This window comes from Arvicanthis niloticus, chromosome 8 (assembly GCF_011762505.2).
Source record: "Arvicanthis niloticus isolate mArvNil1 chromosome 8, mArvNil1.pat.X, whole genome shotgun sequence".
Classification (NCBI taxonomy): Eukaryota; Metazoa; Chordata; class Mammalia; order Rodentia; family Muridae; genus Arvicanthis; species Arvicanthis niloticus.
The window spans coordinates 71,473,951-71,493,410 of NC_047665.1; the positions used below are offsets into that span (position 1 = coordinate 71,473,951).

At 41.5% G+C, this 19,460-nt stretch overlaps 1 protein-coding gene across 5 annotated transcripts in view; it reads right to left on the reverse strand.

Moving 5' to 3' along the window:
• Arhgap21 (Rho GTPase activating protein 21) overlaps positions 1–19,460 on the reverse strand; it is a 122,328-nt gene that overhangs the window by 92,165 nt on the left and 10,703 nt on the right. The window contains exon 1 of one of the 5 annotated variants that reach the window (XM_076939593.1): positions 6,269–6,459. The exons of 3 other annotated variants lie outside the window; for them this stretch is intronic. In XM_076939593.1, the coding sequence (XP_076795708.1) occupies positions 6,269–6,352 (84 nt within the window). In that variant the 5' untranslated portion in view covers positions 6,353–6,459. Of the gene's footprint in view, positions 1–6,268; positions 6,460–19,460 lie in introns of those variants that run through there. One more of the 5 variants, XM_076939592.1, reaches the window with a different exon arrangement.

Below are 19,460 nucleotides of genomic sequence, written 5' to 3' on the forward strand. Positions count from 1 at the left end.
GGTTAGATTCCAAAACACTGCCACTTTTGTCTTGCCCAGTCTCTGCTTCTCCCTTACATCTTTATGAAACAAGCTGCCATGTGGAAAACTAAACGCTCTCTGAAAAGGATCATGAGGCACAAAACACAAAATTGAAGAAGCCACCCACCAGGCAGCCGGCTTGAGAACTAAGGCCCCTGTGAGCAGAAGGGGGAGGGGTTGGAAAGATGGTTCTCCCTGTTCTTGCCAAGGTCCTAGGTTTGGTTCCCAGCACCCATGTGACAGCTCACAGCCATCCCTAACTTCAGTTTCAGGGAATCTGACACCTTCTTCTGGCCTCTGTAGGCACTGGGCATTGCATGTGATTCACATACATACATGTAGACAAATGCACACATTAAAAGTAAAAAGTAAAATGAAATCACCACTTTTAACAAAGAAAAGAAAAGAAAAGAAAAGAAAAGAAAAGAAAAGAAAAGAAAAGAAAAGAAAAGAGAACTATGGTTCTCAGCTTCATAGCCTCTAAAGTCAAGAACAGGGATAGGCCTCTGAGCAGATGCTTCCCTAGGCAAACCAAGCACTAGGGCCAAGCAAGAAGCCCTAAGAAAGCATGCTTCTATTTCTACCCCACCAAGACACTGAGTTCTCCTAGTCACTGAGTTGGAGAGGTAATCTGCTATTCAAGCAATAGGTAAGTAACACTGGACCACACAACCAACCAAGCTCACATAGCATCTATGAAGCTATGACAGGGATCAGCAGACAACAGAGGCAGTGAACGCTGAGAAATGAGCCCTCGGCCACCCTAGCTTATAGCACACAAAATCTGTAAGACCTGGGCACAGGGAACAGGAATACAGGCAGAACAGACTAAGTTCACAGGGCAGATGACTAGGTAACAGACCAGAAAGCCACGTAGATAGATGCTCAGGGCAAGATTCTGCCCCCTACAAAGCCCAGGGTCAACGAGCCAAGGTTAGTCTACCTGAAGAAAGACCCTCTTAAAAGGATAGTGGCCTTGAGCCTGTGTGGAGAGCACACAGGACCAGGAACAGAAGAGAGGGTGAAATCCGGTAAATCATTGTATACAAAGACTCATAGCACTGCCCACTAATGGAGAATCCACTCTGGACTGGAAGTGATCTGTCCCACCTATAAAAAGCCAGAAACAAGGCCAAGAAGAAAGAGGAAGGGGTTTTTACTTCCTAAGAACTGTAAACCCTTGTCAATCCTCACTAGCTTATGAGAAGTTAGCTGAGGAGTAGCTGGGATGGGAGAGAGAGAGGGAAGCTCACATACGCCACTGGGCAAGATCTACGAAGCCTGGTCAAAATGAGACTTCATATTAAATGGGTGTCGGAACTGTTACAGACGACCATGATGGGAGGATCTAAGGGCTGAGGAGCTGGACTGCAGGACTAGGTCAATGTATCACAAAAGAAAGCAAAGGCTAACTAACAGAAATCTGCAGAGGGGTCAGAGAATGCTTCATTGCCAGTGCAGCATTAGGCTGCCAAGATGCTAAGAGCTCTCTCTTCCTCTTCCCGACAGCAAGTACTAAGAATGAATATACAGCCTGTGATAGAGCAACGGGGGTGACGTGATTGTGATGGGGGGGGGGGGGGGGGGGCCCAACCAGAATGGTTCCAAAGGCCTGAGCCAGAAATGATAGAAAAGGGTAATAAAACACATTGTTCCTGAATGACCCGACCTTAGCTTCCACCTGCTCCAAAGAGTGAGGGAAATGTCACAGGAGAAGCAAGTCTCAGTAAGCTAAAGGAAGCTGTTCTGAGGAGGTGGCTGGAGGGCCAATGGTGGATGGGTGGACGAACTTGTAAAGTGGTCTGTGATGGAAGAGAAAGGAAAGGGATGTGTGCAGCAAGATGGACAAAAGACTGATCTGCTGTCCTCGTGTCCCGGACCATCCTTTCTCTTCCCTGTTCTGATTCTGACTTAGTCCACAGCTCTGAACACCCTACCTTGTAAACATTCTGAGTGCACCTTTATGGCTCCTATCTCAATGCCTGATGAGTTATTGAGACCAATTTTCTTCAACTAAGAGAAAATACAGTATAAGACAAGCATGTACTACATGTGGACAGAAATATTCTCAGGCCTTTTGCCAATAACATTAATAGGTGCTGTGTTTGTGTAACTGCAGAAAATCAAGCCCTTCGCTCTTTAATTCAAGTGAAGTTCATTCCACGTCAAGAACTTTCCCACCTACTTTCTCAACTCAAGGCCATTAGGAAACTGTCTCATCGACTTAACCATCAACCATGGTACAAAGCAGAATTGAGTCATCATGTGTCAAACTACAGCAGTATGTAAAGTGTATTTTATTTTGTGCGAATCAGAATTTAGAAGCCCTGGAAAAGACCAAACTAGTGTAACAGGCGGTGCACAGCTGCAGTCCCCGCTCAGCTGAGCCTGACTCCCAGTGCTCCCTGCTTTGCACTGTCCCAGCTGTGGGAACCTGGGCAAGTGACTAAACCTACTACTGCATCAGGTTCCTCGTGTACGAAACCAGGAATGTGACAGTTACACCATCACTGTGAGCTATCAGAAGTACTAAACTCGGTTAAATATTTAGAATGCCTGGGATCCATTTTTAATCACTCTGAAAATGCTGAACTAAAATTCCTCGTGGCCCCTTCCATCATTGTTCGGGCTTCCTAAGGTGGAGCAAATCTGAGGGCTAATGGTGGACGGCTGCCTCCTCCTCCTCCTCCTCCTGGGACCAGAAGTCCTAAGAGCTCCAGCCCCGAGGCTTGAGGCCAGCAGTTCCCTCTGGATACAGCTGCTCAGTTTGGACTTAACAACAATGAAGAGACCTCTGTTCTTCCATTCCATGTCAGCTGCAAGTCCGACCTGTGTTGTACCGTATCTGCCCTGCCTACTAGCCTGTTCTAGCCTGTTTTCCCATGCCACTTCCCACTGATGTTACTTCCTCATCTCCTGTACATTTGTGTGCAAGTGAGCAGCAGACACAGTGAGCAGGCACAAGCCTCCAGAAGCACACCCACAAAACTGGAGGTCAGGCTGAGGGTAATTTATAGCACTGTGCCCACTATGAAACAAAACCTTTAGGATTTTTGCCTAAAGTCCCTCTGGGACTCCCTAGCTGATTAAAACAGTAATAATTAAATACCTTCTGTGTTACCAAAATATAAGACAGAAAACAGAAAGGTTGCTGGCTTTCTTGGAAAAGGATATTATGCATATGCACACACAGATGTACACAACTTGTCCACAGACACACCAGCAAACATACAAAGAAGCAATTTAAATGCCCAACGAATGTAACTAAAATTATAGATTTTCTAGCTAAACTATTATAGTTATTAAAAGCAAAGTCCTGGGAACTAGAGAGATGGCCCAGCAGTTAAAAGTTCTTGTATACTATGCAGAGGGCCTAAATTTGGTTCCCAGCACCTACACAGGGCAGCTCACAACCACTTTTAACTCCTGCTCCAGGGAAACCCCACATCCTCTCTCGGCCTCCATGGGCACCTGAACTACACATACACACACACACACACACACAAATTAAAAAAATAAACCTGTATTAATGAAGCCTTCAAAATTGGGGGGGGGAAGTTCATAATATGACTACAGTTTTTAAAAAGCAATGAACCACTCAAATGCACTGGCCGTAGACATATCAAATACTAATAGGAGTGAGAGCTGAATGAACAAACTATAAATCAATTTTAACTTATATTTCCAATGTTTTACAAGTGACCACTCAACTTATACACAATTTAAATTTTTTTATTTCTTACATAACTCATAGATTAGTCAGAATACACTAACGGTAACAGTAAGCACATATTGAATATAACTAACATGCCAGGCACTGTGCCTGATGCTGAATCAAGCTCCCGTGCTTTAGCCTTCACAGCGATTCCTGATGGCCACACTATTGGAGGGGAGTGGGCAAAGCTAGCAGCGTGTGGGCAGTACAGAGCCAGTATCACTTCTGCCTTCAGTGACTTTGAACACTAAACTTGGCATTCCACTCCACTATTCTGCCTCTCTACAGCAGTGAGATGTTCAACAACTAACAGGAACTAGATTAGAATTCTCAGTGCGCCACAGTGGCCAGCATTCTGCCCTGTGGTGGCATTTCCTGATTTCCAGCATATCATTTCTTTGTCTCCAGTTTCCCTCTTTTCTCATTCCTCCCCATCCTCCACACTATCAATACCACGTGCTTTTATCCTACAACATTCTTGGGTGCAGGTTAGTTTCAATGGTAAAATCAAGGGAACCAAGAGCTAGCCTAAGTCTACTATAAATCAGATGTTGCACACAGGAAGCCTAGAGCCACATCTGCCCACCAGATGTGTTTGCTTCAGATCCTACTGTTTTGATAATTTTTAGTAAGTCATCAATGTTTAAAATATAAGACAAGATGACATGCAAATCTAAAATTTTAGCTTTTTTAAAAATAAAGTATCTCGAGGGGCTATAGAGAGGCTAAGAAGTTAGGACCACTCATTGCTGGTTCAGTTTCCAGCACCAAAACAGTAGCTCACAACCATCCATGACTCCAGTTCCACGGGATCCAACCCCCTCTTCTGATTTGGGCCAGGACCAGTTATACATATTATATACATAAACACACATAGGCAGTATCTATCAATACCAGGTCCAGCACAGAAGCTGCCTCCTAGAGCTTGCTCTCCTGTTGAAGACAGTCTCTAATTCCTGCCTCTATGCAGGTCTCTTAACTTTTTCATCTCATGCTGGCCTTGGTTCCTGCTCCTCCTGCCTCTGCATCCAAGTGCTGAGATTACAAATGTGTGCCATCACAACTGACCAATCTCCTTCCATACTTCAACTGCCTGGCCTCAGAGGCCCTCCATCTGTGGCTTCCATTAAATATATTTAAGTAGTGGCATCAACATCACTGAAGATGGTGCCCTGTACCATTTTTAGGCTATGTTCTACAGAGATGCTACTGACTAAACAGCCCACTGTCAGATCAAAACCACAGGGAAGGCAACTCTCTAGCAATACTCGGGCCAAGGCACACGCAGAGCACTCAGTATCAGCAGCTGCACCAACCCATCCCAAAGCATCTATGACACAGTTGCCACTCCTCTGGGGCAGACCTCAACAAGAAAGTCCTGGTAAGACTTAGGGTTTAGTGATAGTTACGAAGCATGTAACACACAGAGCTCAAGTTTCAGCTTTGCTGGGCTCCTGATATCATGAATTTTAAATGTTAAGATAATGGCAGTAGGTATCTTCTTTTATTCTTTGAGCAGCCATGTAAACCCCCTATTTTTATGGTAATGTAAATCCATTAGGGAAAGTAATAGACAGTGCAATGAGGGATCAATCTTAACCTGGAAGAAACAGACGCTAAATGACCTTCTCCATCTCTAATTCTCTGGTCTAACGTCCATGCTAAACTATGAAACTACTTTCTAGACCAAAAAAAAAAAAAAAAAAAAAAATTAGGACATATAGAAAAGAACTGAGATGTGCTAGAACTAATGTCTAGTCTTTCCGTCTAGGAAGTTTGTGTCTGGCCTGTGCGAGAACTGAGATACTGCTGGGGCGTGGCTGGGCTTTCTGTGTTAGAAAAGGCAAGCCATTAGGCTGAGCATGGACAACATGATTTACGACTTACTGAAGAGGTCTCTACCTGAGAACAGTGCTGATGGGGCTGCAGAAGAGAAAGGCTTGCTTCTTAGAGAGCACTCAAGAACAGACAGCTATTCTAAAACATACGCCCAGCAAGTTTTCTATACTATAAAACAATGGCTTTCATAAAAGCCTGGCTAGTAACATGAAAAGTTCAGAAAGAAACTTCATTCAGTACCACCATGAAAGAAATCCAGAACCATATTTTATTTTGTAAATAAAAAGCTTGCTTAAAGGCAGCTCATTCCAAACTCCTGCTACTGTATTAACACAATCTTAAGCTCTCTGGAAAAGCTGTGAATTGGCTGTCTTGTACAACTGTATTGTCTTCTCATTTATTAGTTTTAAGTTAAGTAATTCAGTCCCACTTCCCCTCCCCCACAACCTAATGCTCCACAACCTGCATTGGCTGTGCTACTTCAGCTAACTGCAGTCCTTCAGAGTAAGTCACTCAGATTATCAGATTTACTGTATGCTATGTTAAAAAAAAAAAAAAAAACCTAATCAACCCCAAAGTAACAAAAGATGATTGTAACAAAAGGCAATGTTCTCATATCAAGCATTTTCACTCTGCCCTACAGTTACAGCAGTCTCAAATTAAAAAGCAAAACTATGTACCCATCAGACAAACCTGGCCACTCCACGCACAGTAGAGATTGCAGAGTAAACTCCAATTGTGGTTCATCATGCAGTCCAGCAGCCTGAACTGGGCCATGTCTGCCTAGAGCGCAGCCTTCATCCTCTGACTCAGCTTTTGTCAGCAAGCAGCACTCCCTCTGCAGTCAAGTGCTCACAGAGGCTTTTCCCCTCCCTTTCCTGTCTGAGCTGCGTCAGGAGTAGGCCAAGCTGCATCACCCTCCCAAACACTAGGATATTGTTACATCATGCAGCAGCAGAGCCTGTCTGGGGCAGTCTTAGTCTGCATTTAGCATCACTTTGGCTGTTTAACCATTGTTGTTTTCTTCTTTGGGGGAATTATGAGCTGTCATTTACTGAGTCAATAAAAGCACAGCTTAGGAAAGTGGTACAATAAACTACATACTATCTACATCCCACAGCAAACCAATTCCAACACAGGACCTGATGTCTTTACTCAGTTCAGAGCGGGCCAGAGTCCACCATCCGTAATCTCAGCAGCACCTCACACTAACACCCTTCCACCTCTCTCACCCTAGGTGTAGCACATTGCCACTTTGTGTAATATTTCTGTAACTCCTTGCCTAGCAAGAGGCCAGGTAGGAGATGAGAAAAGTGTGGGTCCAAGTCACACAGGCTCAGCTTTCTCAATGGCTGCCTGCTAGAGGTAAACGGTGTAACCTTTGAGCTCATTCATTTGTAAACTGGGTAACACCTGCATGGGCCTTTAAGCATGAACAATTATAGCAAGATTAAAACAGAACACCACCCAATCATTCTTATTAATATTCCTAAGACTGGCGCCCCTTCTTATCTAAGAATTCTCTCCTTGACCCACTTTCTCCTTTCTTGTGCTCTCCCTAGATGATGTCATCCTCCAGGCTCATGACTATGAATTACTCGCAACCCTCTCCAATGCCATCCTTTCTCCCAAGCTCCAATTTGCATGACTGAGCACTTGCTAAGCATGGGTACCTAGATGCCTAATACTACAGGCCCCAAACGGGGCTCATTATCCTCCCTCTCCCAACCTCCGAGAGCCCCCCAATAATCTCCTAATCTACATAATGACAGCACAATTCAAGCCCTTGGTTACCAAAACAGCAACAGCCATCCTTAGCCCTTTCTCTCTACCCAGCTACCAAGTCTGACATCTCTAAAATACAGTCCCTTTCTTACTCCATGGCCTCCTAAATGAGACTCCCATCAGTGTTCTCCCAGGTTGGTCTGCTCTCCATTCCGCCACTCCTCTGTAGTCTTGCTCCACGGGATTAACAAAAGAATATTTTAAACCAGTTACTCATAGGACTACACAGGCTACATCACTTCCTCCGTCGCTTTCTGTCAGGATACCGCACCATTTCTCAGAGTATGTTCACACTTGTTCTGTAAGACATGGATGTGAGCTAGAACTGGGCTAAAACAATCACCAATTGGTCAAATAAGTTTGCTTCCAAACTTATACCAACTCAGAACTGAGATGATAAAACTCAAAAGAAGAAAAAGAAACAAAATCAGAGGTAATCAGTGAGCTGGGGGAGGTGCAAGAGAATGGTGATCCTGAAAATACCAACGTTTGGATGTACACACAACACAGTCCCTTAAGAAACTCAGAGAGTATGTATAAGTTAACTCATTGTGCTTTCCTGAAATAAAAAAATCTGAAATGGAAAGGGAAAGCCTCAGCACAGCATCACTACGATGATGACACTGCGGCCACCATGGTGACTGGAATGAGCAATGTCCATGGCTCTTGGGTGTGAGCCTTGGTCAATCCTGGTGATGTCATCATTTGGGGAGGCTGTGAAGGCGGTGAGGTGCACTCTGGCTGAAGAATACACACTGTGAGAGTCTGTACCCCTGCCCCACTTCCAGTCTGCTTTCTGCTTGGTGTTGCAAATGAAAGACAAAACCTCTCGGCTTCTGCTCTGGCTGCCTGCTGCCACACTTCTGCCACCATCATGAACTGTAACAGAAATAAATTCATTCTTCCCTATGTCGACTTAGCTTTGTTCTCTTTTCTTTTCTTTCATTCATTCATTCTTACATTCATACATTTATTAAGCCAGCATTTCTCTGTGTAGTCCTGGCTGTCCCGGAACTCTGTAGAGCAGGCTGGCCTTAAACTCACAGAGATGCTCCTGCCTCTGCCTCTGCCTCCTGAGTGCTACCACCGCCCAGCCCATAAGTCAACTTTGATCATAGTGTTTTAACCACAGCAATGAAAAATAACCAACAAAGCCACCTTTAGTAACTGAGGCAGAAAGAACAAAGAATTTATGGAAACAAAATTAAATGGTCATCTGACTTTTCCACAACAAACCTTTATGCTAAAAACCCAATCTGCAGCATCAGATTTAAGGGATTTCCAGGAAGAAAATGAGTCCAGGACAACTGCCCAGGCTCACACTTCCATTGTCACAGCCACAGACAAACTCCTGAGAACTCCAGGAGTTTTGTGACCTAAAACAGAAGCTATCAGAAACCAAACTCCAGGTGATCAAAATGACGAAAGCAAGCAGGTGTGCTGACTCACGTCTTAGGGGAACATGGCTCCCAGGCCAGCCTGGGCTACAGAATAAACCATAGACCAGTGTTGGCTACAAAGAAGGACCCTGTGTCAAAACAAAACACTAAAGCAGCAAGGGCCTGGGAAACAGGTGAGCATGTGACCCTTAGGTATTTTAGAATCAACACTAAAGGACTGTTAAAAGAAAAAAGTGGAGCTGTGTGTGGTTCCTGACCATTTGACAGAGCAGACTCAGTACAGAATACAGGAGAGGTAACAGAGAAAGAACAAGAAACATTTGTAACATTTGTAATTCATTTGCAATTACATTTATTACACATTAAATTCCTGGGGATCAAGAAAAACAGAATGTTAAAGACATTAAACACAAACTAACTGCCAGCTGTGGTGCTGCATGCCTTTAACCCCAGCACACAAGAAGACAGAAGCAGGAGGATCTCTGTGAGTAGGCAGACCAACCTGGTCCACATAGGGAGTTTCAAGATAGTCAGGGCTACACAGAGAAACCTTTTGTGAAAAACACCACCACCCTCCATACCCTGAATTCAAAAGCAAACAGTGTGGCTCATAGAGTATCATTATCTTTAAAAACAACAACAACAAAAAAAACAGCAAATGGGTCTCTAATTTCCTAACAATTCTATTGCCATCTCATTACCACTGTTCTAGTTTAGATAACTATACAGGGTGACAGGGCCTGTCTGTGCATCCTGCATGAGGATTCGACAGACCTCTCAGTAAAAATCTACAGTTTTCTGAGTGCGTGTTTGTGTGAAAAGCCTCAAAGTCAACTCATTCAGAATGAACATCTCAACAGGGAGGTGAGGTCTTGAAATACTGTGTCCACTAAAGGACACCAGCATGTCCTGAAACAATGGTTGATTCCAGATCCTGGGCACAGAAAATTGAACTACAAAATAATACAAAAATTAAGAAAAACATCAATGATAATCAGGTTTGTGTCTAATGGATTTAAGAGGAGACTAAAAAAGGAAAATCAAAGTATAATAAGCTTTGAAAGACATATGTGCTTACATCCAATGATGGATCAACTGGCAGATGATACCCGCACACTCACATTATCTCTAAGGTAATCAATACTTTAAAAAAAAAAAAAGAAAAACAAAAGAAAATGCATAGTGCCATGTGACTACAAGATAGGTTTCTTAAAACATCAGTTGATGTGTATCTATAATTACATATGCTCTATCCTAAGTTCAGAACAGCTCTGAAAGTGAAAGTATTTTTTAACACATTGGTAGTAAAACCTGACCGAAGCTGACCAGACGCTCTAAAAGTCTGTGTTTATCTCAGGATGAGCAAATACTTACACAGGCCACAGACAGTGTGCAGCAGCATCTACCACTTCTCTGAAACTCTGAAACAACTAAGGGTGTAGGTAAGGGGTCACAGCCTGTCTAAACAATACTAAAACAAGGTAAATGCCAGCAGGAGTCTAAGGGAGAGAAAGCGGAAAAGGCCGAGAAAAGCCACCAAAAGCATGACCATCCACCTTGGGACCTGGGAAGTATTTGCTACCTGGGATCAGTGAGGTCGGAAAAGGCAGTGGAATCCGGGGCAGGCTTGAATAAAGTGTGAGGTTTGTGTACATGACAGGACATGAGAAAAGAACAGCACAATGAACGTGAACACACAGAATGGGTTTCGGGTGTGTCATGAGTTCAAGGAATTACATCTAAGGCACATGCTTCGTGCAGACAGAGTGGAAAGTTCTAAGGACCTTTAATCCTACCACAGGGTTAGGTCAGGTTCCAATTTACCACTCTAATGAAATGAGGAAAGTAAAACAGCTATAAATCTGCACGACCTTGGCCAAGTTAGCTTAGCCTGTTGACCCCCAGTTTCCACATCTTGAAAATGCATAGTCACACACACCTGAGTGGTGTGAGGATGGCATGCTGAGTGTTGAGATACTCAGGGAGTGCAAATGCTTTCTTCAGCACTATAAAATGATCTAAAATGCTCTCTGTCTCATGGTGAATTTCTAGGAAACATATTACAAAGAACTAAATTACAAAGAACTAACTAGTACTCTAAGACTAAGCAAACATTATAGCTAACAAATGTCAACAGCATAACTTACCATACAGCAGGAAGATGATATTAAATGGTTGTGAAATACTCAGAACTACTTACATACTGCATGCTAGAAAGCAGATCCACTTACATACTGCATGCTAGAAAGCAGGCCAACTACTACTTTTCTATAAATGTATGCATTTATAGGAACAAAAAAAGTAATAAGCTATATGGTCATTTAACAGCCCATATGCCCACATCGGCCTTTGATAAGACTTAATTCACTAGGAGCTAAAAAGACAGCTTACTGGTTCAGAGTGCATCTCACTCTTCCAGAAGACTTGAGTTTATGCACCCACAGTGAATAGCTCACAACTGACTGTAACTCCAGCTCCAGAGGATCAACCGCCCTCTTCTGGCCTCAACACCTGCATACACGTGACATACACTCAGACACACGATACACGTTCTTAGCAGAATTAGAATCTGTTCTCATAATCTGTATCTTTACCTACAGACAAAACAATCTAATTAATATCACACCCTTCTAAGAGTTTAAGTAGCTTAGCAGGCAAACTTCTAAAACTGTGCATAACTAATCAGGTAGAAATAAATTTGTTTTTATGACTGTGCCTGCTCCCTTTACAGAAAAAGCAAGATAGCCACACACCCATAAGTCCCCAATAGTTTACAGGACATAAACTAGCCATGAAAAGAGATGGGCAGAAACAAGACTAAGTAAATGAAGAAAGCAAAACCAGAATTTATTAAAATACTTAAAGTGGAGACATCTCTGGTTTAACTCACTAAAAGGGAAAAGCTTTGAAAAGTACTATTGCTAATGTTACAGTTTCTCAGTCCTCAAAACACTCAACTTGTGAGAACAAGCAGATGACACAGTTGACTTAGACAAAAATCCCACTTGCTTACTGCTAACTAGACCCTAGGTGTTTTTAAAAAGTCATATATTGGATGCAGACTATAGCAGAGATTCTTTGCATGGTGCTCTCATGAGCCAAAAAACAGGTCTGAGCTGGAACGGAACGAAGCAAGGACTTGTTCAAACACTCAAGCCTGCTCCTGTATCATCACTGGAAGACGTGACAGTATACAATCTCATAGGGAAATTAATATATGTAGTACTGAGTATTTTACCACGAGTTCTCTGCCAAAATTTTTATTTGTTCTGGACATTAGTCGTTATCTCACATTTGCCTCTGTCCTGTTGTCCTCTCTGCTTGCGACTGTCACCAGGTTCTACTCTTTGAATTAAAAAAAAAAAAAAAAAAAACAGGAACTCAAACAGATACTTATGTCCACAATGGCACTATTCACAGCCTAAGGAACCATAAACAAGTGAGTGCATAAAAACTACGGTATGTTCCTACAGCAGATGATGCTCACCATAAAAGGAGATGGAGTTCTAATCTATGCAGCGTGGGTGAAGCACAAAAGCACTGTGCTAAGTGAAGCAAGCCAGGAGGAACAGACTAATGCTGTATGAGCTAGGATGGACCTAGGACAGAGGCCACCAAGGGCTGGGGACAACAACATACTGACATTAGACAGAGTGACAGCTCAATGTGATGAAGTAGTCCTGGAAAGAAACAGTCATGCTTACACGAAATTATGAATATGCTTAATATACCAAGCTGTGTACCAAGTTAAAGTGTGGTCTCTTTTGAAAACTGAACACCACTTAACTGCTGCTTGCATATGAATGGGTGGAGGACAATCTATGGAGCATAAACAGCCTCTGAGGGACTGTAACCCTCAAGAAAACCGACTCTTCCTTTCACAACATCCATCAGTTGCCAAAACTCCTCAGACAGGGGTAGGAGCTCACAAGCCCCTCCCCAGCCCTGCACTGTACCTGAAGTTGGGAGGAAAAAGGAGTTAGGGGTAGGGAGGGATGAGATGCACTGGAGAAGAGGAAATGCAGGATGCATCTGATCAAAATGCATGATATGCATGCATGAATATTAGCTATGTTTAAAACAAAAAAAAAATTACACCTCAAATTTTAAGAACCTGAGCCACTAAAAAGCACACAAGTATTGGACATAGCCAAAGAAAATATGTACAAAATAGACGTCTTCCTACAAAGACTCTAACACTGTATATAGATAGCACTTAAGCAGAATAGCTAACAGATTAATCTGCATTTCTTACAAAGCACACTCAGAGTTTATTTACTTATTTCCACCTCCAAAACAATCCAAAGTCATACAAAATTAAGCTGCCTGACAATAAGACTCCAATGTCTTAATAAATAAATAAATGTGTATATAAATATATACACATCAATGAATTTTTTACAACTAAATCACCTATGGCATATGTAATTTTCAACTGCTGTACAGTTTCACTATGGTTTTTTAATATGACTGCAATTAAGGAAATAAAATAATTTTTAAAAGTTTTTTTCTAGAGAAAGCCAAAACTTGGTAAATTTTACCAAATTATTAGGATATGAGAAACTGGTTGGTATGTAGAAAATGCAAATTAAGTACAAATTAAGGCTTAACTTCAGTTTCCTGAAAGCCAAAATTCCAACAGATGAATCAGAGTCTATGTGACTGCATGAGAGGAGAGTTAGTGCCCTGTGTGTATGCATGTACAGGCTGACCTCAAATGGACAGGAATCAAGGAAGATACTTTAGAAATTGAGGCAGGATCTCTCCCTTGATCCCAGAGCTCCCTGATTGGGCTGGCTCAGCTAGCCAGCCTGCTCCCATAATCACAAGTGTCTGCTGCCTCCTGAGAACCGTGAATACAGGTTCAGGCCACCATGCCCATCAGGCATTCACACAAGGGGTGCTGTCCAAAACCCTGTCCTCATACTTGCATGGCAAGTGCTTTACCCACTGTGCAATCTCCCTCCCTAGTATTTACTGATTTAATTGAGTATATACAGTTACATGCAGTCCCTGAGCCCATAATTTATTTGGTTTTCCAAGTTCATGCACCTAAGTCACTCACACACACACAAGAAGGTGCAAAGTATTCCTACTATACTACCTCAGAAGTTTCCTGTGTGCCTCCTAGTGATATCCAGGCACAAAAGCAAATTCTGTGTTCTATCACCATGTGATAGTTCTGCGATAATGATGTTTGGCCTGTCTGTCTGTCTGTCTGTCTGTCTGCTTCTATTTAGGATAGTTTCATATCCATCCCCTCTGTTGCTGTCTAACAAGACCACAGTGCTTTGTCTATTTTCCTACTGATGGTTAGGTGACTTGCTTCCAGTTTGTTGTGAGCAAGCCTTTATGGACACTCCTGTGGACATTTGTTTCATTTCCCTTGGGGCATTACCTAGGAATAGAAATTCTGGATTATACAGTGCATATCCAATGAATTATAAGAAGCTACCAAGGCTTTGGTCTCAGGGTGCTGTTTGTAGGGCAGGCAGCACTGTATCAGAGCTTGGTACTGCACAGCCTTGCCAGAATTGTATGTTGCCAAGCTTTTTTCTTTTCAAATATATTTTGCTGAGGTATAATTCACAGAATAAAATGTACCCATTAAATGCACAGCTGATCTCGGCGAGTCCACGTATACACATAACCACTACTACTACACAAGACCTGTGGACCTCAGCAGTCAGTGTCCCCATGTGGCCACCAACAGTCTGCTCTCTATCACTAGAGACTGTTTTCTTGAGTATTTTCTTGAGTGGAACTGCATGTTATATATGCTCTTTCATTTCTGGCTTCTCTTACTTTCTGAGATGCATCTGAGGTGTGTACACCTTTAATTCCTGCACTCAGGAGGCAGAGGCAAGCAGACCTCCAAGTTCAAGGCCAGCCTAGTCTACAGAGTGACTTCCAGGAAAGACAGGGCTACCCAGAGAAACCCTGTGCTGAAAAACCAAGGTGGCAAGGATGAGTATCTTATTCTAAGTGGGGAACAGAAGTCTACTATACATTAAAATTTGCTTTTCTGTTCACCTATCCATAGACACGTACTCTGTTTCAAATTTGACGACATTAAACAACTAAAAAGAGACATGGTACTGCATGCCTGTAAATTCAGAATTTGAGAGGCTGAGTTAGAAGAACTGTCTTAAATTCAAGATCCTCCTGGGCTGTGTGGCAAGCAGTAGGCTAGCTAAGGACTGCTACGCAGCAAGACTGTCTCAAAATAACGAAGATAATTAGCTTAAAGGGTGGGCTACATAGCGAATGAATGCCTGAATTTTGGTAGTTGCCACAATGTTCTTCTTCACGGCTGTGTCATCATGTGAGCTACAATGTATCAGAGCTCACTTGTTCCTTCCCCACCAATACTGGGTTTTCTGACTTTTAATTCTGGCCATTCTCTAACAGGTAGATGGCAGTACCCAACAAGTGAAATTTTTACATTTTACGGGTGCAAAGTTGCTAACACAAAATCCCTTATTTCTATAGTGTAGCAATGAATAATTGGAAAATGAAATTTAAAAGTAATAGCAATATTATTTTAATGCTTCAAAGCGGACCTAAATTGGGAAGTTCCACAAATTGTTCTATCAGCCAACTGAGTGTAGTAAAAAATTATCATAGCAGCAAATTTTATTGTGACAAAGAATAGCTAATGCTACAAACTAATGTCTCCCCTAATTACTAATAATGATGGCCATGTGTACATATGTTTCTCATTTGTCTTGCGGAGCTCAGTTTTTGCCCATTTTTAAGCTAGGCTGTCTTACCACTGAGTCCTGAAAGTTTTTTATACAGACTCTGGATACAATCCCATCATCCAATGCATATTTTGCAAACTTCTCCCCATGTCTGGTTTAAGAAAACATGCCATTTTCTTCATGGCATTTAAGAAGAACAGAAGACTACAATTATGGTAAAATGGAAATAATCTCTATTTTCCTCTTCTACCTAATGCTATCTGTATCATTTCCCAGAAACATTTGCCAATTTTATTGCTTTACTGCAGCTTCATAATCAGCTTTGGTATTCACAAGAGTAATCAGTGTTGGATTAAGTTTTCTGTCCTGTGAGACAAAAAGGAGAGGCTCTTTTTTCCTATATGTATCTCCACTTGTTGAGAACACTATCCTCAACTCTCTATCCACCTTCATTCTTGCACACATCAGTAGTATATTAATTCTATACTGTCTTGATTTCTATGACTTTTAGTCAGTATGATACTGTAAGTCCTCTAACTTCATATTTTTCCAGTATAGCTTTAGTAACATCTGTTTTAGAATCAGCTTATTTAGTTCTATTTAAAAAAAAAAAAAAAAAAAAAAAAAAAAGGCCAGGCTGCATAGCACATACCTTTAGTTGCAGCACTTGGAAGGCAGAGGCAAACAGATCTCCATGAGTTCAAAACCAGCCTGGCCTACATAGTAAGTTCTAGGATAGACAGGACAGACAGGTCTAGTAGAGAAACCCTGTCTCAAAAAACAAGCAAACATCAGGAACAACAAAAGCCTGCTAGAATTTTAACTGGAACTAAACTGAACCTAAGAGCAGTTCATGGCTGATTCTCAGTTTAGTCTACTCCAGACATTAAAATGATGCTTACTTTTAAGTCTCACTGTTCAGCTATTGCCTGCATACAGAAACAGAGTCTCCTGAACGGCCACGCTGCATTCCCAAGTTTGACGTTTTAATTAGTTAGTGCTAGTGGGAGTTTGAAGGTGCATCCCTTGTGGGTTTCAATGTGCATTCTGTCTGAGACATGATTATTCCTCTTTTCTTTGGTTTTTCGAGACAGGGTTTCTCTGTGTAGTCCTGGCTGTCCTGGAACTCACTCTGTAGACCAGGCTGGCCTCGAACTCAGAAATCCGCCTGCCTCTGCCTCCCAAGTGCTGGGATTAAAGGCGTGCACCACCACCGCCCGGCCCTCTTTTCGTCTTTCTTCTAGTTCCTCTACGGATTCACACAGCGCAGTGCAATCCTGAATGTCAGTAATGACTGTCAAAGCACAACAGCTGTTTCTCCTATAGATGCTCTCCATCAAACTCAGTACATTTCATTATATTCCCAGTTTTTGACTTACATTGTGTCAAATATTCTGTATCTACTAAGATGATCATATGAACTCTCCAATTTCATTACTAATTTATTTTTGACAATAAACTTTCATTTTTAGAATAACTCCAACTTATTTCTGGCATATTACTCTTTTCACTAGATCTGATTTGCTAATATTCATAAGGAGTTTAAACATGACAGATGTTAATACAAATTTTTTTTTCTTGTTTTTATCTGGACAGGTTTACACTGGGCTCACAAAATGGAGATCAGAAAAGTTTTCTCTGCCTCTATTTTTTTTGAGTTTGTATAGAATTGGCTTATAGAATCTCTTCTTAAACATGTGACACTCTCTCTCTCTCTCTCTCTCTATATATATATATATATATATATATACACACACACACACACACACACACATATATATTACACATATGTATGTAATAATATATACAACTATACCAATATAAAAATTGGATTTAGAATCTTCTGTTTGGAAAGATTTATAATTTCACATGTAATTACTTTTAACACATGGCACTATTAAGATTTCTTCATTTCTCCTTGTGTCCATTTCAGTAATTTGTCCCTCTTAAGGAACTAGACAACTTGCCAAGTTCATTGGCATAAATTAATTCATGAAATTCCCTTTTTACAATCTGTATAGGCTCTGAACAACAAACTATTTTATTCATAATATTGGTCATCTATCTTCTCACTTAGTTAATATATAAAATTATTTCTAAAATTCAAATCCTATTAAGAGACTTAAGACTTCTTAGTCTACAGTCAGTTAAGAGTCAGCTAGAAGTCATACCATTTTCCTGTCAATGATCACCAGCACTTCAGCACAGTGTGCAGCACACACTTTCCAATCCCTATGTTTGGAGGAATCATTGAGCTCTGAATGGACACACATATTTTAGGCCTTTAAATAACTTTTCTACCTTCTTCTAGAAATATCAGTTAATCAAAACACATCTTAAACGTCAAAGTTAAATATAATGATTACAGCCATCAAAGGCCGTCAAGACTGGCAGCAGCAATCAAAGACCAGACGGAGCTTCTCTGGCTCTCCTGAGCCAGAAGACACTGTATTCCTGCATGCCTAAAGAGCCACATATCTGGTTCTGTTAATACCATCACCTGGAGACAGTCTGACTCACACATCCCAAAGAAGATTGTCACCAAGCTTATAAACTTCGTTGTGTCTGTCAGCCTCGGTTTAAATCACTGAACACTTGGTTCCATCTCTGGTATTCTAGGGTAAGAGTCACAAATGGTGCAGCTAAAATACTCACACTTCTGAACTATGTGGGCATCTAAGAAGTATAAAACCTTTTTAGCAACTATCCCAAGGTCTCTTTTTAAACAGCTTCATTTGAAAAGTCAACCAGAAAAGCTAGGGTTTTCTATTAATTCTCAGCAGTAAGAGAAATTTGTTCACTACTTCCATCCATCCATCAGTATATTCATACCTGCTTTTTATTGTCTCTTGGCAAACAGAGCTGTTGAAAGACTGAGTCTAAGCTAAACTTTGCTTTCGAGAAGAACCGCATCCTCCTAGATGCAATCACAGTCAAAGACATCAATTTCTCAAAAGCTCTTAATCCTTAAACATGCTCTCCACGCTCTCCTTTGAGATGCCTATCAACCCTGATTACATTTTCTTCATTTGTGAACTGGTCTCACTCTGCCAGATCTTCTTTGTCAGTTGCTGGGCGCCTTCTCCTTCACATTCACTGTTTTCAGAAACTACACTTCTTTTTTCTGAATTGCAACTGGACACTGCAATTAGTTTGCATTGTGTGTGCATCATATTATCGTATACTGGCCACTATGAGTGAGACTGAAAGGACAGAAACAGAAGAGCTGTTGGCAGTAAATGGGGACAGATTTATAGGGGAAATTATCTCACTAATGAACACTTCATTATTGAAGATTTGTGTTACAATGATTTCTGTCACTCACAATGTGTACTCACATACAGAGGTAAGAGGGTATGTGTGTATCTGTGTCCATGATGTATGTGCATGTATGATATGTGTGCATATTTTTCTTTCACTCCAACTTTTTCCATTCTTGCTAAAGAAAAAATAGTAAAAACTGATTACAAATTATTCTAGCAGTAGTTTCTTCAAATACAGCCTTCTACAAATGAGACAAAATAAATTACTTTTACAATAAAACTGAAAGTAACAGCTGTAGCTGCAGTAAGCCCAAAAGCAGAATTCTATCACTTTAAAAAACTTTTGATAGGGACAGTAGATATTTTTCAATTAAAGTGTGTTTTGATTTGCTGCCCTGAACTCCTGGGTTCTATGTATGCTTATGCCTCAGCTTCCAAGCCAGCTTAAGCTGAGACATGCTGTGCACCACCATGCCTGGCTCTCCTGACATATAATTCCCTGTATGTAAAAAGGCATCACCTCAGTACAGCATCATGAACATATGATTGACTGCAGCACAAGATGGCCACGATCTCAGTCTTTTTTTTTTTTTTTTTTTTTTTTGGTTTTTCGAGACAGGGTTTCTCTGTGTAGTCCTGGCTGTCCTGGAACTCACTCTGTAGACCAGGCTGGCCTCGAACTCAGAAATCCGCCTGTCTCTGCCTCCCAAGTGCTGGGATTAAAGGCGTGTGC